This window comes from Thunnus albacares, chromosome 3, assembly GCF_914725855.1.
Source record: "Thunnus albacares chromosome 3, fThuAlb1.1, whole genome shotgun sequence".
Lineage (NCBI taxonomy): Eukaryota > Metazoa > Chordata > Actinopteri > Scombriformes > Scombridae > Thunnus > Thunnus albacares.
This window is the reverse complement of record NC_058108.1, coordinates 23,928,567-23,955,815: the sequence shown is the minus strand read 5'-3', so window position 1 is coordinate 23,955,815 and position 27,249 is coordinate 23,928,567. Positions and strand designations below refer to the sequence as shown.

At 39.0% G+C, this 27,249-nt stretch overlaps 2 protein-coding genes across 5 annotated transcripts in view; both read left to right on the top strand.

The window, feature by feature from the left end:
- Positions 1-2,350: 2,350 nt before the first annotated feature.
- Positions 2,351-26,290, top strand: zgc:154142 (uncharacterized protein LOC555481 homolog). The gene is made up of 25 exons (XM_044345522.1): positions 2,351-2,540; positions 6,422-6,546; positions 8,086-8,179; positions 8,656-8,796; positions 9,015-9,112; positions 10,626-10,752; positions 11,117-11,326; positions 12,134-12,346; positions 14,163-14,303; positions 15,490-15,735; positions 15,942-16,127; positions 17,643-17,752; positions 18,058-18,158; positions 19,549-19,826; positions 20,037-20,200; positions 20,325-20,508; positions 20,613-20,831; positions 21,914-22,048; positions 22,234-22,455; positions 22,588-22,770; positions 23,217-23,329; positions 23,422-23,516; positions 23,708-23,997; positions 24,919-25,079; positions 25,675-26,290. Exons 1-25 carry the CDS (start codon positions 2,390-2,392, stop codon positions 25,870-25,872), a joined length of 4,185 nt encoding a protein of 1,394 aa, XP_044201457.1. The 5' UTR covers positions 2,351-2,389; the 3' UTR covers positions 25,873-26,290.
- Positions 26,291-26,735: 445 nt separating this feature from the next.
- The window catches only part of fam13a (family with sequence similarity 13 member A), a 66,209-nt gene continuing 65,695 nt past the window's right edge, over positions 26,736-27,249 (top strand). For 2 of the 4 annotated variants that reach the window (XM_044347159.1, XM_044347161.1), the window contains exon 1: positions 26,737-27,010. In XM_044347159.1, the coding sequence (XP_044203094.1) occupies positions 26,984-27,010 (27 nt within the window). In that variant the 5' untranslated portion in view covers positions 26,737-26,983. Of the gene's footprint in view, positions 27,011-27,249 lie in introns of all 4 variants that reach the window. The other 2 variants (XM_044347158.1, XM_044347163.1) reach the window with 2 other exon arrangements.

Below are 27,249 nucleotides of genomic sequence, written 5' to 3'. Positions count from 1 at the left end.
GAGACTGCTTTATTATGGCTGACAGATGTGCCCATAAATCATAGGTCCCCCCGGTGGAGCACGAAGATCCAAAACAAACTCATAAAGGTGAAACACAGAGAGTGAGAGGGAATGGGAGAGAGAGGTAGAGATAGATAGAAAGAGACAGACAGACAGACATGGAAGCACATACACATTTATCAATATATTGTATTTATTGACAGTGTCTTGAACAATAGGTCTCTGCTATCACACTGCCTAAAGATTTTTTTTTCCTTCATCTTGGGCGTCCCTGTAGAGCGATAAGCAGCTTTTGTTACATCATCGCCTTTTGTCACACAGATAGAAAATGGAAGGAAAGTCCTTATCTTGAAAGAAAAATGAAGTGTTAAAGGGGAATGACGGACAGATTGCTGCTTCAGATTCTAATACATCCAAAGTGAGTCAAGGAGATGATTCTGATAAAACCCAGTCGAGTGGATTTATATGGAGATTCAGCCCGAGACGAAGATCCTCTGTGTGAAACTTATTACCTCTGACCTCAGAGCTTTTGTTACCACGCTATCTGTGTCACTCTGCATTGTCTGAGACACTGCAAAGGAAGTTAAACCTCCTCTTTTTTTTCTTTTTTTTTTTTTTTACCTTGACAGACACACAAATGAGCTCTTACATATCTGTGAAAAAGACACTTTGGATCAACTTTACAAATGTTACAATGTCTAATTTTTCACTTATTATAATCACCAGGAGTGTAGCCAAGTCATATCCCCAATAATCCCCTCACCACTCTCAAAAGTCTTGACTAGAAACCAAAATGAAGGTTTTATATATATACATAGATATATATTTTTTTAGTTCAGTTAAATGTTCAGTTATACTTTATGTAAATTTTACCTTCCAACATGGAGGTATAAACAGTGTTAAAAAAAAAAAGGCTTCTCCACAATGCCAGGAATAAAAATTCTCATGGAAAAATAATGATGTCTTCATCTATTCATTGTTTTCTTGGCATGAAAGTAGTCAAATTTAAACACTGAGTCTAAAAACATTGGAATCAGCTCATAAAGTATTCACAATGTGTATGTTTATAATTGGAAACTGTGAACCCCAGGGTTGTTTTAACCCAAATCCACATTAAAAAAAAAAAAAAAAGAAAAAACTACAAAGGACATGACCTCAGTGTCTTCAATGGTATCTATGGTCCTCATAATCTCTGTTTAAGGCCTATTGCTCATTTTAATGTGTTGACTATCAATAAATTTCATGCTGAGTTTTGTTTATGGCGAGCAATAAATAAAACATTAAGCCATCCATTTTTAATGTAATGAATTTGCTGTTTACAGCTGAGAAAATGCTGGTTTTGCTCAATTGTAGTGGGAAACTAAAATAAAAGACACAGCACTTGATTTTTATAAACTATTCAAAGAGAAAAACTGCCTGAGATGTGATAAAAAAAGGCTAATTTTAAAGGTGCAGCGTGTAAAATTTAGTGGCAACTAGCAGTGAGGCTGCAGATTGGAACCAAATCAATACCGCTCCCCTCGCCTTCCCTTCCAAAGCGAGTAGGAGAACCTACGGTGACTGCGGAACTCAGGAAAAAGGTGAAAGGCCTTCTCTAGAACCATTGTTTGGTTTGTCCATTCTGGGCTACTGTAGAAACATGGCGGTGCAACATGGCGGCCTCCATGGAAGAGGACCCACTCCCTATGTAGCTATAAAGGGCTCATTCTAAGATAACAAAAACAGAACAATTCTTATTTTCAGGTGATTATACACTAATTAAACCATACTTATGAATATTATATTCCATTTCTGCCAAGTCTTGTCTGCTAGATGCCACTAAATTCAACACACTGCATCTTTAAAGTCCTTATGATACTGTATATTGTCACAGAAGTCATTGTCCACCCTTGATTATCACGCAGGGGCCCAGCTGAACCTTTTCCCTTTTTTTCCAGCATCCTACATATGTTTTAAGATCTTTAAATAATGAGTTCCTTGATACTGAAAGGTCAGAGTCAAAGAAAGGCATGAGTGAATGTTAAAAATTGGATTTTGGGACATACAAGGACTTTTGAATAATGATCACACCGGACATGTAACAGCTTTTCTGTGCTGCAGGTGAGCAATTTGCCTTTAACCTTCTCTTTCAGCTCCCTTGAAAGATATCCTAATGACCCTTTGATAAGGATAACAACAGCATCAATACTCATTAACTTGTGGTTATGATAATTAATGATTTATGGCTCCATAACATCCAGGCTGGCATGCTGCAATACCACATGTGAGAGAGCTCAAGGTTCATCTGTGCTGTCAAAGTTCAGATACCCTGACGCTCCTTGTGTTGGTAATAAGCCGGTGAATTGTTGGATGAGGCACAGTCTGGTGCATCTCCTCCACTGAGAGGAAAATGGATATGGAGAAGAGTCGTCATCGGTCCAGGGGCTTGAGCACCCTGGAGAAGATCCTGATATTTCTCTTTGTGGCCATGACCGGCACCTGCATCGGCCTCGTGGTCATCTACTTCACTGATAAAGCTGATGATGCTACTCATGCAGAAGGTGAGAATTGTACTGTTTCAATACCAATGTGTATCTCCAGCACAATCCTTAAAAACACAATGTAATACTGATTCTATCTCTTATAGTTATTTGCTTACAGTTCCTTTCAGATAAGATACAAAATCAGCTCAACCAAGCAGAACAATACACTCAAAACTCTGGACGTTTCCATCCAGACACAATGTGTAGTCGAGCGTTAAGTAGCTGTGAAGAAATTCAACAAGACAAGGCAGGGACAGTGAGGAATTTCATCAAAAATCCAAAGTGAGAGCTTTCTGAGGCCACTGCATCAGTGACTCAGCATCACTGAAAAGCATGTTGTCAAGATGGACTTGCAGTCTATTTTTGATCAAATGTCACTGTCAGTGGTTTTTCACTGTCAATTTAGCTGCAGGAGGTGATTTAAACTTGACAAGGTGGCAAATGACAATCTGCATGGAGCTTCTTTCTTTTTTTATGACCAACTTATTATTATTTTTGGTTCGTTTTACATTGTGTGAACGGGACAAGCATATAGTAATACAACTGATTGACATATTTACAGAAGAAAAGAAAGAAAGAAATAGGAAAACACATTTGGAATTGAAATTTAAGCAGCAAATCAAATTATACAGAAGACACACAAATAAAACATAAATCTCTCCTCTGGTTCATGTAAAGGTCTGACTGTCAGTGAACATTAAGTCAACATAGAGTTACAGTCCTTGGAGGTACATAGAGAGAGTGCACAGAAGTCTGCAGTCCTTATCTAAAATGTGAAACTGCAAATAATTAACCAAAATGAAATTATATTAATACTGCCAAGAATTTTATACTTTTATAATAATTGTATTTGTAAAGAGGACTAATGGTGATGAAATTGTGATTTCAGAGTGACAAAATTATTTCACTTAATCAAAACTGAAAGTCTTGTTCTTTAAAAAATTAAAAGATGTCCTTGAACTGGAGAATGTCCACTTTTATTCAGCAGGAGCAGGAGTTTTCACTGAAAATCAATATTGAAAATATAATTTCTTGTGATCTAAATAAGAGATATGAGTTAGGATTGTGCTTAGCTGTTGGGGTGAGGGGGGGGGGGTATACATGCAAGGTATACATGCAAATACCTTGGACAGATAAATACATAATTAGATTTATCTTCATTTTCTCTTTTCTGAGCCACAGAAAATTAAAATATTCAATTCAATTCAATTTTATTTATATAGTGCCAAGTCACAACAGAAGTTATCTCAAGGCACTTTTCACAGGTCTAGACCGTACTCTTTAATTTACAGAGACCCAACATTCCCCCATGAGCAAGCACTTGGTGACAGCGGCAAGGAAAAACTCCCCTTTAACGGGAAGAAACCTCAAGCAGAACTGAGCTGCCATCTGCCTGGACTGGTTGGGTTGAGAGAGAAAGAAGGAGGGAGGGAGAGAGGGGAGAGAGAGACACAGAGAAGCACAATAAGAACAAAAATAACAAGCAGCGTCCCTGCAGCCATGGTCCACGGAGGCCTACTGTCCATAACCAGGGGGTCCATGTCCCTTATCCTGTGAGAGCACAAAAACTCCGGGGAAGAAGCTAAGTTAGTAATATGCATTAATGGTACATGAATGTGTACAGATGGAGAGGGGGAGGAGGAGAGAGGAGCTCAGTGCATCATGTGAAGTCCCCCGGCAGTCTAGGCCTAGCAGCATAACTATGGGCTGGTCCAAGGCAAACCTGGGACAGCCCTAACTATAAGCTTGATCAAAAAGGAAAGTTTTAAGCCTACTTTTAAACGTGGAGAGGGTGTCTGCCCCCTGGATATACAACGTATAAGAGTGGACAACCAAAAGCAAGACATACTGTATTACATTTACACTGTTATGTTTATGCCTTTAAGCAAAAAGTCACTTTGATTTCATAGTAATAATATATGTATCATCAATCTCCCTGAAAGAAATGACCCTACATGTGCCACACCTGCATTATTTAATATAATACACCAAAGGTCCTCTTCTGCGTCTCCTTCATCTCTTAACCAATGTGTCATTTATCATTTAGGAAACTCATTATTTACTTTGGCCTTATGCAGAAAAAACACGCCTTCTTCAATCTTGGAAATTGAAGTGGGTGAATTGTTTGGGTTTGCATGAGTGGAGTAAAGTGATGAAATGAATATCGTATGAACCAATTTGCTTTAAGCGCCACAAGTCATCAGAGTCTTCTGAACATCTTAATAAATGTCCTTATGACAAGTGTGTTGGCAGATAAAACACGTTCTGAAGAGTGAGGACTGTTACTGTCGCTTGTTAATATTACACACATTATATTACACATTATTTCACTGTGGGGTCTTCATCATCGCAACAAATGAAAAAAAGCAGTCCATCTTTATGAAAAGCATTAAAAGGATCATTGCTCACAAAATAAGATGGCTTGTTGCACATAACGGGACAACAATGTAATTATGTTGACGGTAATGTGCTGCCTAAATGACACAATATATTTCTAGTTTTGTGCTGTTAAACACAGCTGTGCTCCAGACTCCTAACAGAAGCCACTACAGTGTGCTGCTGCTGTGGGTGATGACATACTGTATAATCAATGCTGTTACCAAGGCTTCTCAATTGATTTTAATGCAGCATTGCAGCTACCAGAAGGTGTTTTTTAATCACTGGAATTTCATAGTAAACATTTTCCCTCTTAACTTTCAGTGTTGCTACGTGTACAATATGAGTTATTTCTTTAAAACATCTCAAGTTCTGTGATTTGTCTGCTGACGGCTTGAAAATAGAAATTGTATGATCCTTTACATGAGTAAAAAACATTTAATAGCTCATAGTAAGTCGGTTTTAAGTTTCCTAAGACTGAATTGAATTGAATTGGAAATGAATAAAACTAAATTAAAAAGAAAAAAAATGACCTCAAAGGCAAAATTTACAATCACACTATACAAGAGAGCTATATTTGATTACAATATTCTCACTTTTCTTTCACTATTTCACTATTGTGGTCACTTTTTGTCAGTTTTGCTGCTTAATTTTTCAGTTCTGACACAAAGCTTTCCTGTGGGCGGGTGTTACTGGGCTGCATCCCCATTGGCCAATTACCTCACGGACAGACAGGTCAATGATTTGGAAGTGCAACAAGTAGTATGATTTCAATTAATTAACTGGCAATCCTAATAGAAGGAAAGAGTCTTAATTTTTCTCAGGCTATTTTTAGTGATTATAAATAACCATATTGATATGTTGGCTGCTGAATATATGGATTTAAAGAATGTGATGCAATAACATTACATTTGTATGCGATAATGTAACGTTTGTTTAGGCCTTATACAGCTGCAAGTTAAAGCTAACAGACTATTTCACAGGACAACATGATGACATGAGACCGGACACAGGATGGATGGCCACACATTGCCTGGCTAAATAGTCTGTTAGCTTTAGCTTGCAGCTGATTAACACAAAAATAAACACAACATTATCGCGTCACATTTTTTAAATTTATATATACTCAGCGGCCAACATATCTACAGCAAATTGTTATTTATATTTACTAATAATAACCCTGAGAAAAATCCAGAAGACTCTTACCTTCTATTTGGATTGCCAGGAAAAATAAGTTGTACTACTTGTTGCACTTCCAGACCATTGACCTGTCACTCCGAGAGGAAAGGAAACGAAATTGGCCAATGGGGACACAGCCCTGTAACAGCCTTGTGTCAGCTTTGTGTCAAAACTTTAAAAATTAAGCAACAAAACAGCAGTGAAAACAGTGAAGGCAATAGAGAAACCCTATTAGTGAAAGAAAAGGGAGAATATTGATAAACTGTTGATAAAACAGGTTTTATTTTGCTAATTTTACCAAAAAGGCTCAATAACAAGTGTCTTCTTTTGTCATACATTTCCAGGGCCGGGCTGTGGTGGACCTCAGGAGCTCTCCGGAGAGTCAGGCACCTTCACCAGCTTGAACTACCCCAGTAGCTATGACAACGGCAAGAGCTGCACCTGGCAAATCACTGTGGACCCTGACAAGGTGACACAGATCAGCATCACTGCTCTTCTAATCCTCAATCAGTGAAGTCTTACAGTCTGGAGACGTACAGTCAGTGTTGTCAACTTAGCGGCTTTCTCGCAAGATTTGATGACTTTTAAGACCCTTTTATCAGACCTTAATTCTTCTCCTTTAAAGGAGTGCCAATATTTTACAACAGTGGCTTTATTCCAGTGTGTTTTTTACAAATTGACTTCATTTTCTTTGCTTCATTTTCTTTACTTCATTTTCTTTACTTTACTTTACTTCATTTTTCAAAATCTTTTATATATATGTGTTAAGTCTTGATGTCACAGATATGTAAATTAGCATGTGGCGTCATCTAGCAACATCTAGTGACTTTTCAAGCAGCTACTTTAGCTACTTTCCACTACCTTTTTTTTTAATAGTCCCCTCTTCAAACTGCCTCTCTCCCTCTGATCAAAAAGAATGTGATGATAAACTGTTGACTTTAGGGGAAAGTACTTCAAATTTTACACAACTAGAAGTATTGGATTTTAATTTTACTCAAGTAGAAGTAAGTTTACTTCTGTTGAAAACCATTTAAGTAAAAAATAATGCATTTGAATGCTGCGCCAAACAACTTATTGGGGCAACCTCGCATATTGAATTCAATATGCAAGCAACAAGAGTGCTTCTTAGTTATTTAGTTAGTTAGTTAATTAGTTAGTTAGAGTAGGATAATTGACAATACGGGACAATGATGAGGACTACTGACAGGGACACTGCATCTTAATGACAATATTATTGTTATTTGTTTTTTAATATTGTTAATTTACATCTTCATCTCAGTTTATAGAACATGCCATGAGTGCAATAAAATTCCTGGAGAGTTTAATATAGTACAAACACAGTGTTGTTAAGATATAAGGTTATACAATGATGGTCAGAAATAAACGTCCTCTTGAAAACAAAAAACAGCTTAATTGACTTACAGTAAAAGAAAATGTTACTTGCAATACAGCTCCTCCAATACACCCATTTTCTCTCTTGTTTACATCAACAGAAAGATGCAGATTTAAACAACTCACCCTTGTCTATATTTCCGACAGGGTCTTTTATAGTGATTCTGTCTGGTGCCAAATTGTCAGTAGAGTTTGTCAACTAACTGTTGGGGAAACTGTCTCATGTGAGGCCAAAGCGGTGGAGGACAGCTGGGAGGAATGCAGTGGCAGCATCGTAGACAGATGGCTGCCTTGTCTCCTTCATTCTCCTCAGCTCTTCCCCCCACCCACAGGAGAAAAAAAACTAAATCCTTGATTCTTCTTTCTCTGCTAGCATGGCTGCCTGCCTGATGCAGTGGCTGCTTTTCTCTCTCCCTCTGCATGTCTGTCTCTTCCTGTTGCTGCCTTCAAACACACATAAACATACATAGAGAGGGCCATGTGCATGCAGACACACATGCACACACTCACATTTCACACTGAGCTCTTGCCTCTCCCTGTCGGCAGCCCGTCTCTCTTATCGACTTCTCAGATTTAAAAAAGAGAGATGAAACACCTCTACATGTTTCTGTTGCAGGTGATTCATCTGTGGTTTGAGGAGTTTGCTTTAGAGGACACTCAGCTCTGCACGGCAGACTTCATCACACTACAAGACTCAATGGGAGTCATTGGTAAAAATCTTACATCAATTCCAACATATGGGGGGAAAGGAAAATTTTAAATATGGTGTTGTTCCTACTTTTTTCTAGATAGATCTAGGTTACATACAGACACATACACACACTTACTTTGCATAAATACATGAGCCTGCAGTGCTATCCACCCATCCAAGACTAAGGGGATTGAGCTTTGATGTCATGCCCAAATCAGCCCTCCATCCATGGGCAGACTCATCTAGTGAGCCACACAGTCCTCTGGTCCACCGCACACTGCACCCACCCAACACCCACTCTAACACTAGTTCTCCAACCAGACTGTAGAGTTTAGTTCACACACATTTTTGATTTCTGTAAATTTGGAATAATTTGCTATCATGCACCCCCCATTTTGTGTTCTCTATATAAAAAAGAATATATTAACAACTGCACTTAGTTTTTATAAGCAACATTGTGCAGATCTGTATAACCTTGAGCTGTATTTTTTCTAGGGAAATACTGTGGCTACACCAAACCAAATCCACTAGTGTCACTGACAAACCACCTGACAATCCACTTTGACACCAATGATAGAAAAACAGACCAAGGATTCAAGGCTCATTACAAAGCTGTGGCTCCAGAACTCACACCAGGTAAGAGGATGAGTAAAAATCCATTTGAGCAAGAAAATTGCTGTAATGTCGGATGTCTGTATTAAAGTATATGATTGACCTAGAAACTGAATGTTGTACGTATATGGCCGCTGGATGAACAGGGGTGAGGAAATGAAATGGGGTGGGAAAGGGGGGTTATATTGCGGGTATCCTTGAGGTGTATGTGAAGCTCAAGTGCCCTCCATCCCCACTGCTAGAAATAGCCGGAGCTGGTGGCTTTCTCCAAGGTGACCAGGGGGATCTGATGACCCCCGGCTTCCCTGAGCAGAACTACCTGAACACAGCATTATACCAGGTACTGCCATACACATGAACAAACACACACAATAAAAGCTCTAATTGCAAGCTTGTAGTAAAATATACTACACAGTGCGCACTCTACTACAGTATTCAACACAGCATATACTTTAAACTGAACATTATTCTCTTTAAAGTGGCTATAATCAATATTTTTATATATGGATCATGTTGTAAGTGAGAGGGACACTTGTAGTAACCCATAGAGAATTGTGACCTGTCTCTGCAGATGTCCCTCAGTTCTACAGAGAATTTTTTAATATCAATATGAATATTAGTATAGATAATATATTCTCACTGTTCTCTTGGGGCGGCTGTGGCTCAGGAGGTGGAGCGGGTCGTCCACTAATTAGAAGGTTGGTCGTTCGATCCCCGACTCCTCTTGTCCACATGTCATGGTGTCCTTGGGCAAGATACTGAACCCCAAATTGCTCTGTGTATCGGTGAATGAGTAGCAGAAACATTGTAAAGCGCCTTGGATAAAAGCGCTATATAAATGCAGTCATTTGTTCTCATCTGCGTCATTTCCAGACACAGTTTGCAACTGTTGTCAGTGAAAAGGCTCTGATAAACCCACTGTACACAACCTATCCAGTACCAAACAGAAGACAAAGTTAACTAGCTGATGAACATAATGGAGCATTTGGTAGCCAGAGCCAGATATCTCCTTCAGGAGTCCAACAACAGAGCTAAAAGGAGAGTGAATATTAGATTTACATATATCAAGTCACCAGAAACATGTCTCCAACGATAACGTTACTCCATATCTACTGAATGTAAAAAGAGGCAACTGGTTATAGATGGTGTGCAGTGCCAGAGACCTCCTGGAGTCGCTGGCAAAGTTACCTTCACTGGTTGTTACAACTAAATAAAATCTAATTTTGGCACTAATACAAATTAACTGCAACTCAATACTAGAAAGATGTCCAGAATATTTTGTGCATTTTGTGTGTGCAAAACACATTACCATATTACATTTACACAGTGCCTTAGTACTGATTAGCATATGGTTCTAAACAAGTTTAGATCTCAGATTAGCATCTTAAAGTAAATCCATTAGCTATGGATTTCAACACAGTCATGTTGACAGAATTTATGATCTTGATCAGTGATTAATGCATTTAATTAAATCAGTCAGTTTTCATGGCAGGGTTTCCATGCTGGGTTTGGACGTGGAGTCATGTGGTGTTATTTGACTGTCATCATGATTTCATCTTGCTTTGCTTTAGCTTGACGGGTCACTGTCTGTCCAAATAAGAGCAGAGTCAGTGATAAAATGATTTATGAGTAACAGTTTGTTAAAATGCAGCCTAGGTTACAACCCTGAAACTAGGGGCAGGAAAACAAAGGGGGTGATGCAGATAGCAGTTTGGTACATCAGTGATTCATCAATCATTGAATTGATTAAAGATTGGTGGGTGAATCCATTTGCATTCTTTATGTTGTTTAAAATCAACTGCACTTTGACAACTGCAATTGGTGTTTGTGTGTGTGTTTGTTTGTTGGATCAGTGGAGAATCACGGTGCCTGAAGGCGAGAAGGTTCGACTGACATTCACCTCCTTTGACCTGGTGCCTGAAGTCTGTGGAGACTTTATTCAGGTCTATGATGGCTACAAGGCTGGCTCTTCTTTATTAGGTGAGCATGACATGTTTCCAGTATGCACTGAAGAATGCAAGATGATGATGAACAGGGATTTTAAAATACACCAAACATCTTCACGCATCAGCGAAGTTTATTTTGAAAGCTGGATGTGCTATTATAAGGCAATGGGAAGTGTTAGAATATCAGAACAGAGTGTAGGCTTTGTTCAACATTAACAATGTCAACTGTGTGGGCCCATGAATAAAAGATGAGCTCAATTAAATGTTTGAGAAGTTGTACAATGGGCAAAGATTCTGGAGTCTATTTTAAACTTAATGACTTTAAGTCTGTCTGCATAAACTTCATTGTTATAGTAGCATGGATGATCTTCCACTTTTTAACATATTATCCATTAAAGGTAAATTCTGTGGTGGAACAATGCCAAAGCCAATGGAGTCCAGTTCCAACACAATGATGGTCCGCTTCAAATCGGACAGCAGTTCGACTTCTAAAGGATTCAGAGCAACTTACACAAAGTCCAGCCTTCCACCCGTTATTGTTCCCACCACACCAGGACCAGGACCAGGACCCACCACCACACAAACCAATCCACCTCCCACATCCTCTGGTAAGCATTCTCTCCAAGCCCTAACCTACGTTTCCCTCTTGCGTACTTTAAATAAACCTGTAAACTAGGATCCATATTCACTAAATACTAATAAATCCTACAACACCGTTTGGTTCAATTGACTTTTCGTACCCTTCCCTGCATGTCTCCATTTTGATTTCAGTGGAAATATACAACATAAGACATACCTGATTGCCTCACCAGCAGATAACAGCATCAATATTTATGCGGCTTCCCGAAGACATTGGCCGTCACAACTAATTTTTTTAGTCCACTCCAGAGCAATTTTATCAGTTAGACTGCCAATCTATAATCGCTTATCTCTTGAAAGTAAATATTGATGCACAATAAACTATAATATCATGATCTATGAGGTTCCTGGCCAATGAGAGCTTCTTGATACACCTTGCTGTTCTGCCTCCTCTGCAATTTCCTTGCTCTGATCAGGTGACAGCTACTAAATAAGGATGAATGCAAGTTGCTCTCTGCGTAGGAGTGGGGAGATCCCCCTTGAGGTTTATCTATTCATCACTGTATTAAAGCTATTGGTAGACGGAGCGGTTCTCTCCAGTGGCCAATTAAGGTAGTTCATAATGAACCTGTTCATGGAGCAGTTTTGTATCAAAGCAAGCTGATTCTCATCAACTGAAGAAAAAGAAAGAATAAACTTGATTAAATGGAGTTCAGATGCACAGAAACCCCAGCCTTTAATCCAGTTTCCCTTCTTCTAAAGACCATTTCTACAATAAAGTGTGAATGTGAATAAATATTGTTTTCAACATTACTTCCCGCACTGTTATTGGGCAGGAAGTGGTCCAGTGATCCTCCATGGACGTAAAGGAGTGATCCAGTCTTTGGGTTTCCCAAATTCATATCCTGCTCATCTGAGTAGTTCCTGGAAGATATCTGTACCCCAAGGATTCCTGGTTAAACTGCAGATTACTGACATGGCCATCACAGGAGAGACTGGACAATGCAAGGAGGACAAACTGGTCATCTCAGATGACTACAGCGTACTAGGTGAGCCATAACTTAACCTTCTTTGTATTACATTTTACATTACATTAAATGTATTAATTGTATCTGCTTGTTTTTTTGTATATATTTTATTTCTACAATTTAAGTTTTCCAAGTTTGACATTCTGTATATTTGTGTGCGTTGAGCTTACTGTTTTAACTCCCCAAATGCATCTTAAATAATCTTAGAAAATCTTCTCTGCTTTTGCTTTATCAGCCATGTCTGTCTTTGTGTAGCAAGACTAGCAGCCACTATAGTCACAGTTATAAACTCCTCTTCTTCTTGCATTTCAAAATTATGTGGTCAGGCACCAAGACGAACACAGCAAACAAGCAACCCTGCTAAGAATGCACTGTGTCATTAAATATGAGGACTTTGGCTTGTGTTTGGTGCATTTTGCTAAGGTAACAGCTCTGGTACAGCAGGATAGCTCAATATCTGTCCCTTGCTGTAATAAATGTTGATTAGGATCTTTGCAAAGAGCCCATTAAACTATAAATTACCTGTCCTTATTATTCTCCTCAGTGGCGGCAGTGAGGCTGATACAGCTTTATCTATTGCTGAGTTCTCAAGGACTAAAGAGCTGAGGTGTAAGCACACGTTGTCTGTGAAACACACACAGATACTGTAGATGATGGGAGTGTTTTAGTGGTGTGTCCTGTTAGTTAGTTAGAGCAAGCAGCTAAAGGTGAGACTGTAATTTATAAAAGAGGATACAATACATTCTTCCATTTACAAATAAAAACTTAAAAGGGACGTATTATGTACATTTCCATGTCTATATTTTAAATCTGGGGCTCTTATAGTAATATTGACATGACAATCATTGACATGATTTACAGTTCAAAAAACTGAGAGTGGACAATGTAAAAACAGTGTTCAGGGCAGGTTGAAGCCTGGGCTTTCGCCTCGCAGAGGGCATTTCTACATACGTTTGAAATTTGAAAATCACAAAACACATAATATGTCCCCTGTAAATTCCTAACATTAACCAAATTAAAGATTCTGAGTAAATTGTGATTAAAAATTAACAAAATGAGTCATTACAGGTTTAGTTTTATAGTATGTGTGAAGAGATTTGTGTGATTTAATGCACAGGAATTAGTTAATTGCATTTATTTTACAGGATATTTATTGCATAGGCTTTTTGCATATTATATGTATGTATTCCTAAATGAAAACTATGATGAAAAATATCATATTTTGCACAATGCAATTGAGTCAAAAACCAAATAAAAAGCAACCTTCGACAATGAAAATTGTTGTTCAAAATGTATAACAATTTTCATCAAAGAATAAAAACTAAACATTAATGTGAAACTACTACTGTTTACATGCAGTCCTGATTTACAATCTGCATTTATCTGCAGAATCACACATCGAATGCTCCTGATTGCTAAAACGTTATCCTCCGTCACCCAGAAATATATCTTCATCAGAAGTTGATTTAGCTACTGAACTTATTGCACTAATAAGCAATTACTAGTTTATGCTGTCTTTTGTGTTCATTTGCTCTGGGTAAGTAGGTACAGAATTAATTTGATAACTGATTTTGTGTTTAGTTTATAAGTGGTTGATGTACAGTACTGAATAAAGTCACCCTCATTTGCATCCACATCCACCAACCACTGACCACACCCTGACACACTCAGCCTCACAATAACACACACACTCATGTACACCCAATAGTGCTTATTTACCCCCCTCTGCTCTTAATGTTTAGCTGCATCCTTTGAACCATCTCCTCACCCCTCTCTCTGCTCTCTCCATTTCCTGCCATCCTTTACCTCCTCTGTCCTTCCTCTCCCTCATTTTCAGGCACACACTGTGGCTACATCCTTCCTCCAGTGGTGGTCAGTGCCGGTGACACAATGTCTGTCACCTTCCAGTCTGACAGTCGCCTAACAGACCGAGGATTCTCTGCCAAGTGGGAAGCTGTGTACCCTGCGGATATCGCAGGTAGTGAGGACTAATACACACACATGCCCATACGCACTCAACACACAACAAGCACACACAAACATGCATGCACAGGAACACACAGGAACACACAGGAACACACAGGGACACGCAGGGAGATACTCACACCTGAGGCAGACATCACTGATGCAGCTCAGCACCTCAGTAAGACTAACAATAAAACATTGCACCCCTCTGTCACATATTTATAAAAACAGCAAAGTCATTACATAAACAGTGTCAACTCTATCAAAGCACAGGTCAGAGTACACTGTTAAGCATAAAAAAAGATAAAAGTCCTTTATCTTTTTCTTTATCATGATTATCAGGCAAGAAAAATGTCTTGTGACCCCACGTGCAGCAGCGGAAGAAGTACTTAAAGGTGCAGTGTGTAGAATTTAATGTTATCTAGCGGAACTGACTTAACTATGACATAACTATGTTTAATTAGTGTATAAGCCCATGAAAATAAGAATTGCTGTACTTTTCGTTACCTGTCGTTATGAGCCCTTTATATCTACATAGAAAGTGGGTCCCCTTCCACGGAGCCCGCCATGTTTCTACAGTAGCCCAGAATAGACAAACCAAACACTGGCTCCAGAGAGAGTTGCATTTTTTTACGAGTTTTGCGGCCACTGTAGATATTTCTACACACTTGGAAGGGGAGGGTGATGGGAGGGGTATTCATTTGGTTGCAATCTGCAATCTCAAAGCTAGATGCCACTAAATCCTACGTACTAGTCCTTTAACTAAAAGTAACAATACAGAAGTTCTTCATTACAAGATAAAGTCTTGTAGATTTTATTTAAACAGAAATACATAATGATTATCAGCAAAGTGTATTTGTATATTAAAGTGAAAATACTCCTCTATATCTCTTATACTATTAACTACTGTTATATATAATGTATGTCATATTTAGTGTTATTTAGTATGTAAAATTTTAATCGCATAAATTGAAAATAGATGTTATAGCTGTCAAATAAATGTAGTAGAATACTCCATATTTACCTCTAGTAAATAAATAAAATGGAATTGTACTCAAATAAGGATATAAGATACATGTTCACATTTTGCCATGATGGTTGTATATTTACTTCTCACGAGTCTTTCTTATCACAGACAGATACTGTAACTTTTCTCATACATGAATCTCATACAATTTCTTTTCCTCTTTGTGTTGCAGAAGTCCAGGGCTGTGGATTTTTTTCCAGAGAGGAAACAGGGGTTATCAAGTCTCAGAACTGGCCTATGAACTACAAGGCTAACACTGAGTGCATGTGGAACATCGTGTTGCCTTTTGGGAAAAAAATCACACTGAATTTCACCCACTTCGACCTAGAAAACAAAGATTTATTAACGTTCAAATGCCTTGATAATATAGTGGTGTATGAAATCAACAGTTTGACCAATGGCCTGATTAAAAAGCACGGTAAGTTGGTTCCTACATTACTGACTGATCACAAAACTGCTTGTATATTTCATGATGGTCAATAAAATCATAAGACCCAGCCATGAATTCGTTCACCCTATTTTAATCCTAATTAATAAAACTATGTATCTACACTGCTAAAAGTACTGCATAGCCTCTGTATCACTTTATTTTTATGAACAAATTACTCTTTTAATTGATTTTAGGTCCATTTTGTGGGACTAAACTGCCTCGTACCATCCGGACAAAAGGCAACAGGCTGATGATACGCTTCCATAGTGACATATTTACTGAGGCCAAAGGCTTCAGGGCCTACTGGACAACAAACCCCAGTCTGCCCGCTCCCACTGAGCCGCCTGCTCAGCCCAACCCTTGGGACGACATCTCCATAGGTGGAGTATCTGCCTCAGCTAAATGCATTACACTGCGTTTACATAACTACTAACTACTAACAACTATAAGTACATTTAAAGCTGCACTAGTCAGTATTTTTCATATTAACAATGGATCAAATGATGATGTGTAATATGAAAGTTGATTGCTCGTAGTGATGAACCCAATAATAGTTTGCAATGCCAAGTATTTTAGATGTTTTGTCTTGTTACATTGCCCATTGCTGAAACAATTACTCAACTCATTTCATTTCATTAAAGAATACAATACAGTTTTTAGGTGAAAACACAAAACAAAACAATGTTGGTTTCAGCCTCTTAAATGTGAGGATTTGCTTATTTTCTTTGATACATAATCACTGTAAGGTACCTTTGAGTTTTGAGACTGTTGGTTGGACAAAACAAGTAATTTGGGGACATGACCTTGGCCTCTTTTCTTTTGAAGCACCTTTATTACTAAGTTGTTAGTAGAGAAATGACGGGAAATGAGTGTCCTCAGCTGGACTGAAAGCTGTAAATAGTTTTAAAATGATGATGATTTAGGCTTTACATTTAATATTCTGGATTTTTATTTATTTACACATTAAAATCATATTGTATTGTACACTGTCTTCGGGTTAGCAAGCAATATTTTCCTATCACCAGTCACAACATCTAGTTTCAAAGCTGCTCCTTGCTGTACAGAGGCCTGCTCTATATTACATTGATTCATGCGTCCTCCCGTCCTCACCCCCCTCACCCATCTCCTCCTTGTTGCGCCCAGATGTGCAGTAAGGCAAGGTGATTTGGTGTGCTGAGAACACAATGTGAAGTGTCCTAGTGCTCCACTCTCCTTCCAAGCTGGCTGTCACCCAATCCCCATTCTTCACCCAGCGATGGGCCCCAGGTGGTCCAGGCCCCTGCCAAGCCAATTGCTGAAATAGAGTTATATAAATGGACTCTGCTGCCTCTGGGGTATTTTTTTTTCCCTACCCATGCTCTGAGCAGAGGTGCCCTGTGTTGGACAAAGAAAGGAAAGAGAGAGTGAGAGTAAGAAAAAGTCATGAAGGGAGAAAATATTGGATACAAGAATTTAATGTCAACTCTTTGGATGACCAAGGGACATTAATATCTTTATGTGTGCTGCTGTTGTGATGTTGACTTTGGCCTGCAAGTTACAATTTTTCAAATCTGGTTCAGGACCCATCCTTTGTTTTCAGCAGGAGCACAAATATACACTGAATACATGACTGCAAACTAGCAGATTAGTGAAAGCCAAAAACAGAGGGACATAGTTCACTGTAGCCAGCATTGTCAACTTGGTGCGATTAGAAAATTATTTTAAAAATATGTATCAGAGTGCCAGAGCCAGTGATCGAAAGCCACTTCCCTCCAACATGCAGGCTTATCTGTTAGCTGCAGACATGTACTGTATATTCAGGCTTTGTTTATACACACACAAACCACAAACAAATTCACATAAGCACAGACAACCGGAAACATGATAGATTACAGTGGTTTCCTTTCATTTTCTAGACTGGCCCAGTACATGTGGAAAACCAGCCATTCCTCCTACTATTATGTCACGCATTGTGAATGGAGAGCCAGCCAAGCCACACTCCTGGCCCTGGCAAGTGTCCATGCAGGTGAGAGACTCCCCTAATGAGATTTCACGTGAAGATAGAACAAATTACATCAGAATTTACTGTGATTTCAAAGGATACAGATTCAGATGCAGTTAAACTTGCAGAGTTACAGTTGATAATCTGATATCAAAGAGTAATTTGTTCCATCTTCCTCCATACTGTCTTCATCTCATATAAATTCATTGACTGACATGAATCTAAACTTAAAAGACATCAGCCAATTGTGTGCATATATCATCTTTAATGACCAGTATGCTGTTTCCATAGTGACTTTCTTCTCTGCTTGCCTTGTGCTTTTGTTTCAGGTCTGGCCGCCCAGTCGTCCAGAACCAAAATTCTCCCATATCTGTGGCGGTACTCTTATTCATAAGAACTGGGTACTTACAGCCGCCCACTGCTTCATAAAGTGAGTGCTCTGTAGGGCTGCAACTAACAATTAGTTTCATTATTGATTGATCTACTGGTTATTTTCTAAATTAATTGCTCTGTCTATAAGGTCAGAAAACAGTAGAAAAAAAAGCATGTTATAGTTTCTTAAAGCCCAAGTTAAAGTCTTTAAATGTCTTGTTTTGTCTGATCAACAGTCCAAAATATTCCAAGATATTCAGTTTATCAGGTATGATACACATAAAAGTTTAAATCATTTGAGAAGCTGAAACCAGCAAACGTTTGGTATTTTTCCCTAAAAAGTGAGTAAAATTATTATAAAACAACTCAACAATTATCAATGTAGTTGCCAATTAATTTCTGTCAATCGACTAATTAACTAATTGTTGCAGCTCTGTTTCATAATCTTATATAAAATGAGTTTAGACACGATCAAAAGGAAGATGCCTCATGACATCATTCATTTCCAGTCATTCATTTTCAAAACAGGAGATAGTTCAGCCCTCTATGGTTTTATGCTCCACATATCTGGAACAAACTCCCTAAAAACTGCAGGTCTGCAGCAACTCTCAGTTCTTTTAAATCAAGGCTGAAGACTTTTCTGTTTGCTGCTGCCTTTTATTAAATCAAATGATTATTCATTTCTTACACTGCACTGTAACTTTTATTCTTGTATTTTATACTTGTCTTATTCTATTTTAGCTTATTTTTGTTTTCTATTCTCTTAGCTCTTTAATGACTGTTTTTAATTGTATTTAAATGTCCTTTCATAGTGTGTTTCTTTTGCACTCCTGTCTTGATGCTTTTAAAGTTTTATGTAAAGCACTTTGAATTGCCTTGTTGCTGAAATGTGCTATATAAATAAACTTGCCTTGCCTTGCCTTTTAACGCTACAGGAAGTTTTTATCAAACTTCCTGGAAGCCCATTTGCGTAATCTCAGAAGGCAGTTATTGGTGTCTGTAGTCTGTGCTTTTTTACCTCAGGCCTATTACAGTGTCAGAACAATGTCTTCTTAGAGATGCCTCGCCGCCTTGGCTAATGGTCTACAGTGCCCTTTGTAGCTGGTGCACTGTGGAGCCTGCGTATTATATATTTTCTGCTGTGAGCCTGAGTAGGATGTATACAAGTTTATATGCCACAGAGGTGGGGTGTGCACAGTAAAATTGTGTTTGTTTTTGTAAAAAAAAATGCTCCAGTATCCTTTCAGCTTACATTGTGCAGTGACAGTGACATGTACCACTACACTATATACATCATTGTTTACTTTACTCTAAACTGTATTGTAAACTATAAGTATTATTTATTGTATGATTGCAAGACAAAAGGCACAATATTACAAAGATTTACAAAGAACAAGACCAAAGAGTCAAAGTTTTATTATTTATGAATCTGCTTATTTCCTACCCAGCTATGCTGATGAGCTGCAGCGTTGGCACATGTGTCTTGGCAAACACAACCTGACCAACACAGAGCCGAGTGAACACTGCTTCAATGTGACTGGTATCTATCGCCATGAGGGCTTCAAGTATCCCACAGTGCCCACAGTGGAGTTTGACATTGCCCTGGTCAGGCTGGATGGGGACGTGATATTCAGTGATGAGATCTCTGTCGCCTGCCTTCCTTCTGAGGAAGAAATACTACCTGGGGGCAAGAAGTGCTACGCCACCGGCTGGGGAGATGAAACAGGTGCTGTTTCTGAGCTTCGGTGCTTTAAAATTGATTTTTAAGGAGAGACACTCGCCCCTCATAATATTTTTATGCTGTTAAACATTCATTGTTGCATAGTTTGCATGCCCTCTGCTGGACTTAATGTGCAAATACCTCTTGTTTTTATGCCCCCAAGTGTGACAAGTTGAATTTTTTGTAACCATTTAAATTGTTTCCTGTGATTATCAGGTGATTCACTGAATGCTAAAGCCTCAGAGGCCCTTAACCAGGTTGCCCTGCCTGTTGTGCCGTATGACACCTGCAAGAGGATGGATTACTGGTGGTTCCAGGTCAAGACCTCCATGATCTGCTGCGGGTATACCCTGCCTGAGGAGCTCAAATCTGTCTGTCAGGTAAAACAAGACCCCAAGTGTAGGACTAATAGATGACAACAATGAGAAGAACACACCTGACTACACACACGGTATTTTACAACATGCTCATGGTATTTTTGATGTTGATTCACAACTATGACAGGGAGATTCAGGTGGTCCTCTGGTGTGCCAGGATAACCCCACTGGTCCATGGGAAGTTCACGGTATAACTAGCTTTGGCCCTATCGGATGTATTATGAATAAGAAGCCCTCCGTGTTCACCCGCTCCTCTGCCTACCTCCCCTGGATCAAGAATGTCATCCGCAGAGACATCTACAATGAGCACAGTATGATTCCAGCTGGTCTAAACTGACCTACTTTGCTCAAAAACTAAATACGGTACAAAGTCAGGATCCACTGCTGGTTTTCACCCTCTATCCTCCCTGTGTAGCATCTGGCTGTGGTGGACCAAAGGACTTGACTGGCACAAGTGGCACCATCTCCTCTATGGGTTACCCTGTCAGCTACAGCAACAACGCCCGCTGCCAGTGGAACATCCAGGCGCCCGTCGGCAAACTGGTCCATCTCCATTTCCACAATTTTTCCCTGGAGGAGAGTCAGATGTGCATGAAGGACAAAGTCAGTCTGTCTGACAGTACAGGAACTCTAGGTATGTAAATATCTGCTTTCTTTATCTTCCTTGATAATGAATTTCCTGAGTCATTCTGTGATGTGATTACCTTATTTTACATCACATCTCCACCCCTCAAAGACTTCAGCATAGTTATTGTGGTCTATTATTATCTATTACTGTATATTATGTGAGAATGGCATCTCACGGTGTCTCACACCTATAACTCCAACTATTTACTTCAAATTATAAATATAGATGTTTCAGCAAATTGTTTTCGTATGGTTAAAGTCAAAAAGTCACGTGGCTGGCATTTACAGTATACTTAGTGTTTCATATCAGGACAAACAACTTGAGAGGCCAAACCAAGGAAGGCCTGAAACAAAAACATGTCTACATATCAAGAAAACAACTGCACAAACTTGGAGAACACGTACACATAGTGGATATGAGTCGAAATGGAAAACATCTTACATTGAAATTAGGGAACGAATTAAATTCAAATCTATATCTACACATATAATGTTTCAACTCAATATAATGAATATAAATTCTAATACAGAAATTGACTCTAAATATCTTTAGTCAATGTTTAGTCAATGCCATTTACAATATTAAAAATTACAAAATAGAAAAACATTGGTACAAATACTACAGTCAGGCTGTCTGTTGTCTAAACAGTAAAGAATTAAAGAAGTCCCCACCACATCTGGAAAAGTCAGCCTTTTTAATCCCTGTATATCAACAGGGAGAGTACATGATTGTCCAAAAAAGTGTCTAAAATGTTGAAATAAATCATTGCATTGGTGTTACAAGTGTGTGGTTAACCATTCTTTTTTTATCTCTGCCTATGAGCCAGCACCTCACTAGAATAGGTGTATGTTTCCCTTCAGCTTTTTACTCTGCATTGAGAGACATATAAAACACACTGACAGATATAGCTCAGAGCCTACTGCTGTGTTGTTTGTGATATGTCCTGGCCTTAAATGTTAACTTGTTTACTCACATACATAATATAAAAACAGGGCAGATAACGCTGTTAATATATTTATAACACCATCATTAGGACAGGAGGTCCAAAGGTTTGAAGAAAAGTCAGTATCATGTTCATTTCTCCTCAGGCACCTACTGCAGCCACGTACCACCTAAAGATCTGGTGAGTGATGGGGACACACTTCACATCAGCTTCTCCTCCAATGACAAGGTGGTGGATACAGGCTTCACTGCCACCTGGAAGGCAGTGGACCCTAAAGAGGGTAAGACAAGAGAAAAATGAGCCTGACAAAACACTGAGGGAATAACCTCCAGTCAAGACAAATGTTTCTTCTGTCAGGATTTAACCTCATCGTCTGTTTTTTCTTTTTTTTCTCCTTTCCTTCTTTCTCATCACAATATCCTCTTGTCCACACACACACACACACACACACGCACACACACATAGCTCCTTGTGGAGGAAGTTTCAACAGTGCTCAGGATGAAATCACCTCTCCTAACTGGCCCAGTGACTACAACGCTCAGTCTGTGTGCACATGGCGCATCAAAGTTCCTTCAGCAAAAAGTGTCCATGTGGCCTTCACTCACTTTGAGCTTCAAGCTGTAAACATGTTAGGAAACTGTGTGGACTATGTGGAGATCTTCAATGGAGAAAGCATGAAATCACAAGGTTGGATATTGTACTCAAATGCTCTTTTGTTTCCATTTTGTGTTCAATTTTTTTAAACTATCTTCTGTACAGGCCAGTGTAACATTATCATATGTTAATGGTGAAAAAACTAATTCCTTGTCTGTTATGCAGGTCGTTTCTGTGGCTTTGCCCCTCCACCCAAAATTGCCATCCCCAGCAACACAGTCGTCATTCGCTTCCTTAGTAACGGAGCCAATCAGCAGAAGGGTTTTCGTGGTTACTGGACTACCGATGCCAATATAATCCCAACTTTACCTCCTCCACTTCCTAATCTATGGGACAACATTACTATCAGTGAGTTTTGGCCTATTCCAACTTATAGCACCCCTATATCTCATGGTAAATGATAAATGTGGCCTGGTAAATGGTAAACATAACGCCTTTCTAGTCCTCTGACCACTCAAAGCACTTTACACTACATGCCGACATTTACCCATTCACACATACTCACACACCGATGGTATAGCCTTTGGGAGCAATTTGGGGTATAGTATTTTGCCCAAGGACACTTTGACACTGGAGGAGCCGGGGATCAAACCGCCGGTTAGTTGACCTCTGAGCCACAGCCACCACTCATGTGTTGTGTTGTCATGTGGAGAACTGTTGCAGGATCTGAACCTGGATCACCTGATTTCCGATTTTAAACTTTGCCACAGCCTATATCTGTATAAATAGAGGTTGAATTAATTGATGAATGATTTCACGATAGCTTATTTGAATTGTATATTTTCTCTTTCCAGACTGGCCAGAAAATTGCGGAAACCCAGAAGTGACACCCAATACAGCCACCTCAAGGGTGGTTAATGGGGTAGAGGCGATCCCCCACTCCTGGCCCTGGCAAGTCTCCATGCAGGTACTGTCAAGTCTGCTTCTCCCTGTGCCTGACTGACTAACAGTGATAGATGAGAGCTTTTATTTGGTAAAAATGTATTTTTTCTTCCCCAGGCTTCACCAATGTTTCCCATACCTCACATGCACGGTTGTGGAGGTTCTTTGATTCACGAGGAATGGATCCTTACTGCTGCTCATTGTTTCATGGTGTAAGATATAACTACAGAAATACCTACAGTACATGCCATTTTAAAAGCTCACAGTTCTTTAAAAGCAGCTTTTAGAAACATACATTTTTCTTCATTTTATCTTGGCTAACAGCTCACACAATACCCATAGGGAAAAGTAAAACAAGTTCTAATTTTTTTCCTTCACCTTCAATCATCCACCTGCTCTCCAGCCCACTGAATAAACCCTCCTACTGGCGCATGTGTCTGGGGAAGCACCACATGAACTCCTCCATGGATGTTCCTTCAACAGAGGCATGCTACAAGGTGGACGGAATCATCCGCCATGAGGGCTTCGTTTATGAGCAGGATCGCAGTGACATCACGAATGACATAGCCCTGGTGCATTTGGCTAAGCCCGTCAATATGACAAGGGAGATCAGCCCCATCTGTCTGCCTAAACCTGGGGATGTGATGGCTGGTGGGACACCCTGCTTCGTCACCGGCTGGGGAGATGAGAAAGGTAGAAGTTATCTCACAATTCAGTTTCCTTTACAAGAACTGTAGTCGTAATGCAACTGGAACTAGAAGTAATTGTAGAAGTAGCTGTAGGTTGCTGCTTCTAAAACTGAATTTCATGTATGAAATTTGTTGTGTAAAATTGTGATTCCAGCTTTGTTACCCCTTTTGATCTTTTGTTCTGTACTTTTTCTGTTTTCCTATTTGTTTCATTTTAAAGAATAGGTTCACATTTTTTAAGTCCGTCTTCAAACAACAGTCAGGTGCCCATATGAACACTGAAAGAGGTTTTCATCGCTGTATTCATTCCTCCTGTTCATACGTATCATTAGAAGATTCCCTCCAAATGCGCTTTGAACAAAATGTATTTTAAAAGTTTAACAAAAAAGGAAATTAGGCAATAAAAAGACAGTAACTGAAATACATCGATTTGATTTGACTAATTTGGACGCTGGAGCTTCATGTTAGCTTCAAACAAACTTGTTTACATTTTTGTACAGAAGGATTCTTGTGGATTTTGTCTTCTAATGGTCAGTATGAACAGGAGGAATGATTATAACAAGAAAAACATGTGTCAATATTTATTTGGGCATCTGACTATTGTTTTACAACAGACTTGAAAAATTGTGAACCCGTCCTTTAATTGAAATTTTGCTCTATTTCACATGTGCAAGGTTCAGTCCAGGATTTCTGATTTCTGCACCAATTAACAGTAATGGGAATGTTTACTCGTACAACAGCTTTACAGGCTCCACTAAAATCTTGTTATCAGGCATGTGGGTGTTTTGTTTGATCGGCTCATATTTGCTGTAGCCTTGGCTTGATTACTAAAGATAAGAGAGTTGGAAGTTTATCTTGGTGTAAATGTGTGTGTCTCTGTGACTATGCCTTCTAAAATAACATGTCCTTTCCACTTCTATCTTAGGTAACCTGTTCCCCAAAGTGTCTGAGAAGCTAAATCAGGCAGCCCTCCCTATTGTTGACTTCCAGACCTGCAGTAAGCCTGCATACTGGTGGGACACCCTCAGGCCCTCCATGATCTGTGCTGGCTACGAGTCTCCAGATGAGCTTAAGTCAGCCTGCCAGGTGAGAGGACACATTCCTCCTTGCAAAAACAGTTGCAAAATACATTAATTATAGAAAGTAATTAAAACTTTTTTTGGATGGACAAGCTGAACTATTTTAGAGGATGGGACTTGGATGTTGAAATTCCCTTCAAGCTTTTCTCACACATTATTAAACTACATATTATATGCAGTAAAAGTGTATTATTATATAAGCGTGTTGGCCTCTCATGATTGGATTGTCTTTTATGTAACAGCCTGTAAACTGCTTTGTTTGTGATCATTCAGCCTTGATTGCAAATGGCAGCCTAGTTTGCATGCATAATTGAACAAAATAACATAGGAGCATTATTTGTTAGCTATAATGAGCCAATATGCAAGCGGGGACCTTGGAAGATTAGAAATTTAGAAGTGGGAAAAGTACTGCAGGCTTTTAGAGTTTTATAAAACACAACACTGACTTGCCTCAGGAAAACTGTCAGGTTTTTGATAAAAATTGACCTACAAATTCTAGCAACGTGATGATTTATAGTATCTGTCAAAATCAAATATCACCAATGCATCTTCTTACCTGTGCAGTAAATCTTTAATGATTTCCTTCTCCTGCTCTCCTGTAGGGTGACTCTGGCGGTCCTTTTGCCTGCAAGGCCACTGGAATAAGCACAACCTGGGAGGTGCACGGTATCGTCAGCTTTGGACCTCAGGGCTGCATCAAAGACAAGAAACCATCAGTGTTCACCCGTGTCTCTGCCTTCAGTGACTGGATCCACCACAACATCAAGAAGTTTACGTATGAAAATGGCAAAACCAACTAACCAAGTCATTGTACCTTTTTATTTAGGGTTCATCATTAACTATATAAGTAAAATTGTTCTCAGCCCCATTCAGTTTACAACCCTTCTGACTAATAAGGAATCTTCTGGTATGTAATGGTAGAACAACTTTATTTGATGCTATATTTAATATTTCATACATTGTATACAGTATACAGTTAAAGAAACATTGCATGTTCTAAGGGAAAAAGGAAATAAGTTTCTAACAATACTAATATTTTTCTCTAATGGAGAAATAAGTGATATTTAAATGATTGAAACTATAAACTTCACATTAAATTTTTCTATGCATCTCTTTTGCTGCTCTTTTGCTTTTTATAGTTCAGATGTTTAAATGTAGACTATGATTATTATGAGTTTACATTGTAATGAAGTTTCTGTATCATTACAGTATATGTACTATTATAAATGATCATAAATTACAAATAATACACTATGTTGTTAAAATTATAATAAATACAACATACAAAAGTGAAAAATCGCCCAAGTGTTTAATCCATGATAAGCATTGCATTGCATTGTTTCACTCTTATAGTTGTAGATGTTTAGATATAGATGTTTCACTCAGATATAGATGTTATATTTCCTTTTTCTGTGAGTTATTTTAATGCTACTAAAGTTTTGACTACAACATGAATTTGTGTCTCTTCAACCTCCCAGTTTTCAGTGCTTCTCCTTTATTCCCTCACTCGCAGACAGATGAATCATGCAGGCACAGATTTAAAGTTTTGGGTTTTAACCCCTCTGTCACATGACCAGGCAACTTGGCCAATGGGAAAGCTCGGCTCAGATTTCAGCCTAGGAGGAGAGAGGGGAATAAAGAGGGAGGAAGAGAAAGACACAAGCACTAATCTGTGCTCATGGGTAGGACTGCCTATGCTGACAGCACTTCTTTACACTCTCTCCCAGCTTGGACTATCTGTGTTGTGTTTTGGGGGTTTTTGGATGGCACTTTTTAAGGTGAAAGGGATTCCCACCATTGGGAAAAGTCAAGAAGTGCGCCCTGGAACAGAGTGAGGAGAAGAGGAGGAGGGAAGATAGCACCAACTTTTCCTCTCATCTTTGCCTCGGCAGGCGTTTCTTCTGTGCAAGAATGGGGGCAGGAGCTCTGACCATCTGTGTGAGTAAAAGCTACAAAGCCTGGGTTGGCTCAGAGACTTCCCATTCAGTCTGTGATTAAGGGCTAAAGAATGCATAACGGGGACTGTATGCTTCAGTGTCAGTCTACACACTCTTTTGTGATGGTGTGTATATCTGTCTTGGATGTCCTGGTGGCTTTTTAAAATGTCAAGGAGGGACAAACTTCTTTCCCTCCCTAAATTAAAGTAGCTTTCCTCAGTGATTACGTGACTGTTGGCA